Genomic DNA, 5,667 nt, shown 5'->3' with positions numbered 1-5,667 from the left:
TCCCTGTCATGTAGATGGAGGACCTCAGTGATGAGAGGAGAATGTGTAGCGTTGAGCTAATGCATATATATGCTGATAGCATCGTGGCTAACACTAAAGCCAGCAGGCTAAGCTGAGGTTCTTCTTCCATGAAGCAGCTCTGTTGTCCTCCATCCATATTTTCAGTTCTAGGCTGAGTCATTTCTACCTTCTCCTCTCTGTCAACGCTCTCTGGTTTCAGTTAAAAGAGTCGATCATCAGATATTGTCCAAAACTAACCCTCAAACTGGATAGAGATCACACCTAAGCAGTCCTCATATGTCAGTTACCCACATGTTTTCAGAGATTTTCCGCTCGTTTTTTAAACTCAAATGAAATAATGTTGATGTGAAACTGAAGCACCGTTAGACGAGGATCCTTGTAGTTTTTATCACAGCTCACAGCAGGCGGTTTGTGATTTTTCTCCTCCTCAGGCGTCCGTCTCAGTGGTTGGCTCCTGGAGTCACAGCTCTGACCCAGATGGTGAGCAGCAGCTCAGCTCCCATCCTACGCAGAACTCCTGAGCCCCGGGGAGGAGGCCCACCTGAACCAGGAAAACACACCAACACAGATGAGGCGAAGGACAAACCCAAACCACTCAGGTACAACAAAGTTAAACGAGATGTTTCCCAGATACTATAACAACCACTGACAATACATTTTACCACTTTTTACAAGCTTTAATAATGACTTAAACTGACCCAAACATTCTGCTAATTAATACTTTATTTAGTCAGATCTTTCTGATTTTACTTATCCAAACAGAAGGTGGTGCTATTATATCAGGTTAATGTTTTTGTTAAATAGAAATATTATAATATATACTAAACAACAAAACATTTTATAGATAGGTGTTTTTGGTTAATGTTTAGAAGATTTAGAGGATTATCATATTTTGTCGGATTTAGATCGTAAGCTTTACTTTAGAACAGATTTTGTCGTGAAACGTTTTAAATAAAGAAATTGTCCTTTTTCTTTCGTTTGATACCTGCGTTGTCTCTCACAGAGCAGCAGTGGGTGTGAGAGAAACCAGAATAGCTCCTGTTATCATTGTTTCTGTCTTTTAACTGCTGACTCATCAGTCTTATATCATCTGTCACCCCTCCTGGCAAAATGAGTCAGACTGAGCACAGGCTGCAGTGCAAAATATATATTAGGGTAAAAATGAGTCCTTAAAGATCCCAGTAGCTAAAATAGCAGAAAATTTGTTTTATAAACAGGGGCGCCACAAAGTGGGGAGCCAGGGGGAGGCACCACTCAGATATGAAGGGTAGAACTCCTTTGGCCCCCCTTGGCTCCATGTTTTTTATTTTAGTCCCCCCAGCTGTATAAGATTAGAATCACAACAAACTAACTACTTTGTGACTCATTTTGTCGGGGTCTCACGCTGACGCCGATTCTCTGCCTCAGGTTCGTTCGGACGCTGTGCGACCACACGGGGACGGGTGCGGAGCTCAGCTTCTGCAAGGGGGAGGAGCTGGTGGTGTTGGGAGGCGTTGATCACGACTGGATTCGTTGTCGTCAGGGGGAAAAGGAGGGGCTGGTACCTATTGGCTACACCTCCCTCATCATGTGACGTTGGCACTAAAACTTCTGCACTAATACAGTACAAAAAGAAATAAATACATATGAAATATATACATATATCTATATTTTGGGTGAGTATTGAGAGGTTGTGGGGGCGTGGCACTACTCTTAGAGGGATACTTTACGCTGGTTTGATTACAGTTTGAGTTGAGAGCATAACGCCATCTGCTCTGCTTTGCTTTCATCACGTCTTTAACCCTCTCCTGTGAACATATGGGATGTTTTCCCTTTGCAGTCCATCCAGTTCGGTAGCTAATGGGTTTCAGCAGCGGGAGGACGGCAGATGGTGTGAAATAATGACTCGACTCAAATTTAGATCGTCTTTGAGCGAACTATCCCTTTTTAATGTCTTTCCTGATGTCTGCCCTCCATGTCAGCCACTGATCTAAAACTGAAAACCTGTCGACTCGAGACAAATCGTGACAAACGTTTTCAGGATTCGAGTGTGGGACACCTGGGCTGTGCGAGGCAGGTGATTAAATGGAGAGAGCATGTTAGAGTACTGCAGCTCCTGGTGCGTACTGCGTGTCCATATAGTGAATTGTTGCTGTGTAGATCTGTGTTTTACTGACCTTTCACACTTCTCAACCTCTCATCTTTGGCCTGGTTTTTGTGTTTGTGTATTTCTGCTAACATATTTGACAGTATATAAATATATATATATAAATACATATATTAAGAATCTATGTGTATAGCTAAATAAAGTGAGATTGATATTTACAAGATAGGTGGAAAAGGTAGCTGTCAGTGGGTTTAGTGTGGGAGTGATTGGTTCATTTTTACATGTGCGACTTGCCTCACGCATCAAGTAAATGTCCTGCAAATGTTTAACCCAAGTATAAAATCCAGTATCTTCCCTCCTGCGTGCTTTATGTTGCCATAAAATCAGAACATTGTTCAGTGTAGTGCATCATTTTAAACACTGCATCTTAGTCGGCTATGGATGCTTTGCTGTGACTTGCAGAAAGACAGAAAACATTCAACACAAAATAGTGGAAAAGTCTTAAATCATCTTAAATTTTTTCTTTATATTGTGCTTCTGTAGAGCCAAACATTCTCCAAACTTTATGAAGTCTTTTAAATTTTATTTTTTATTATTATATTCTGGCTGCTTTTTCACTATTTTTCAGTTCAGGATCTATTTAGATTTTTTCTTTTAATTCCCCACGTAATTTTGACTTGCTAATCACTAAGGCATGACTTTTATGCCTTTTTTAGACATCAAGGGATGACCCTGTATTATGTCCTCACATAAAATACTGGTAGAAAAAAAATAATAATAATAATAACAATAATAATAATTTCAATACAAAAAAAGAAACTAGTAAATTTCTTTAGCTTGCATTGATAAAACCTATCTTAAAAACAATAATACCTATCTCTTTAGTAACCTGCGATTAATAATAACTTACTTATATTTAGGATGAAATAGAAAATAGCTACAAGATATTTGCTGCAGCTAGTTAGTAACTAGCTGGCTAAAATCTAGATTTAGCTATAGCATGTTATTAGCTAGCTAGGTAGTAGCTAGCTTGAGCTAGTAACTTGCTTGTGCTTGGATTAATGAAAACAATCTTGAGAAGCTGTTAGCTAGTAAGTAACATAGCTAGAAATAATGCTTTACTTGTTGCTAACTTGTTAGCTATCAGCTAGCTACAGCTAGCAATTTGCTTTTGCTTTAACTGGCATTATTAGCTAGCTAGTATCTGGCTATAGTTAGCCACTTGTTTCAAGTACCCCCGGCTGCAGATCGTGGACTGGGGCGGGGTCGTACAGTAGGTGGGGTCTGATGTCCAATGGGCGTGGTCATGGCTTGTCAGGAGCGTGGTGTTAAAATTGGGAGTGGTTAATTTTAGGGTTGAGGGCGGGGTCAGGCGTCCGACCCCGCCCCATTCCGCTGTCTGTAGCTGGGACCCTCTCACTTGGCTTAGCTTGGTAAGCTAGCTAAAGCCGCTCGGTAGCTAGTTAGTGACTGGTACAGCTAAATACATGGATCGTAGAAGCCTGTCATAAAGAGACGATTTGTTCCCATTTTTTAAAATGAATTTACAGAAAGTACTGATGGAATAAAACTTTTAAATATAAAAATTAATCTTTTTATAAATACTAATGTTCAAAGTCTGTATCTTACAACACATTGGCATCAAAAATATACTAATGCCAAATTACGGTTCTTTGAAATACACTTACCCCTAATTTACACTACATGCGTTCCGTCTCCGCTCCGCTCCCGTCCGACCTCCGCAGCAAACACACACCCATAATAATCACTGAGAGTGTTTACACTGGCTGCGCAGGGCGGCGGTGAGCGGACAGCGATCCGACAAAATTAGGACAGATCCTATTTTTGCCGGACATCGGAACTGTGCCGGAGTCAATTTTTAAAGATTACGTCGCACCAACAGGAAAAGAAACGAGCACAACATCCGTATTTTCAAAATAAGACACTGTTAGGCAGGATAATTTGTCGGATTAATGTCGAAATTGCAGCTATATTAATAAATATACGGATATATTTCTACACAAATGCTGTCAGAATGTATTGTTCTGTTTGGGAAGCAGACGAAAACGTAACATGAAGCATTTGTGTACACACTCGATACACGTGGATTTTATTTTGAAATCAGAAGTTTCAGAAAGCCGACAGCGAGACAGTTTCAACCATGGATATCAAAAGCCTTTTTATCTATGTTTTCAGCTGTGTTTGGAGTTTCACAGAATTAATTATTTTTTGCTCTGACTTCCACATCACTGGATTTATCGTGCGATCTCCTTCCTCCACACTGTCAGACCGGAGCGGATGCTGTATAAATTGAGACACAAACGAACAGCTTAGAGATCGACCGATACAGGTTTTTGAAGGCCGATACAGATTTTTTAAGCATCAGTCTAACCGAAACGCCGATACGTGCAGCGGTCGACCCCAAGAACAGCTGCGACCTGTGCACCGCAGTGCAGCGCAGCGGAGACGCGTGTAGTGTAAATCCGAGGTTATTCTAAACAGTGTTCACGCAACTAAATTTCAGGGGATGTTTGACCTTGAATATGAATATATTGTCGTGCCCAACTTCACTAGTTTTTATTGTCCTTAAAAAGATTAGTACTATTCAATAGCTTTTATAGTTTTGTTCTTTGACCTGAAACTAATTATAATTATTGTATTCATTTAAAATAATTTGGCTGTTTGGAAGCAAAGTATAATGAAATTAGGGGTGAGAAAAACTTTTCTGCACAATTTTTCAAGCTGCTGTCAGCAGCAGCGAGCTTTGGCTGAAAGGAGCAACAACGCCAGCAAATTATCTTCAGCTCTTACATGAAAGAAAAGAAAAACAGAAAAGAACGCAACTTTGTGATGTAACGACTAAATGCTCCGGTAAAGCTTGTAGGTTTGGTGGCTGTCATCTTCTTGAACCTCAGCTTTTTATAATTATCCTTCTGCCATGTTTGCTGATCAGAATCATTCATGTTAATGATAGTGGTGGCAGTGCTCTGTTGTGTTGCTTTTGTGTCATATATTTATTTGTTAATCTCTATATTCTGCATCAGTCACTACGCAAAGGCTTAATTCAACCGTTTTGTTCCTTTTCATTTGATGGACGTTCAACGTTAGCTTTAAAGTTAAAGTTGACATAAAGTCACCTCTTTATAAATCAGCAGGAATGTTTCATTGTCATTTAAAAAAATCAGGGAAAACTCAGTTCCTCGTGTTTATTGTGAAAAGTGCCATGTAGCATGAGATTACTGGCACTACGGCAACCGTCCAGTAGCAGTAAAATATGTCATCGCTCACATTGTAAATAGTAATCAGGATAAAATGGCATCAAATTCAAAGTAATAAGAAATTTGTGTCAACATATAGATTGAATATGAGAAAAAATATAAACGGTTTTTTTTATTAATGTGATTAAAAGCGGATAATTTATTGGATGTACTATTTATTGATATTTGAAAAGAATAAATATTCGTCTGGGTTCTTTTATGTGTGAGAGGATGAAAGCAGAGTGTGTGTGTGTGTGTGTGTGTGTGTGTGTGTGTGTGTGTGTGTGTGTGTGTGTGTGTGTG

At 39.6% G+C, this 5,667-nt stretch overlaps 1 protein-coding gene across 1 annotated transcript in view; it reads left to right on the top strand.

Moving 5' to 3' along the window:
• Positions 1-2,462, top strand: part of rusc1 (RUN and SH3 domain containing 1) — a gene marked incomplete in the record, with an annotated part of 26,123 nt that extends 23,661 nt beyond the window's left edge. The window contains 2 exon segments of the mRNA XM_014027466.1: positions 453-620; positions 1,429-2,462. Coding sequence (XP_013882920.1) covers positions 453-620; positions 1,429-1,594 — 334 coding nt within the window.
• Between the last annotated feature and the right edge of the window lie 3,205 nt (positions 2,463-5,667).

This window comes from Austrofundulus limnaeus, unplaced genomic scaffold (assembly GCF_001266775.1).
Source record: "Austrofundulus limnaeus strain Quisiro unplaced genomic scaffold, Austrofundulus_limnaeus-1.0 Scaffold651, whole genome shotgun sequence".
NCBI classification, from domain to species: Eukaryota; Metazoa; Chordata; class Actinopteri; order Cyprinodontiformes; family Rivulidae; genus Austrofundulus; species Austrofundulus limnaeus.
Note: the sequence above shows the minus strand (reverse complement) of the source record. Positions and strands in the feature narration are given on the sequence as shown.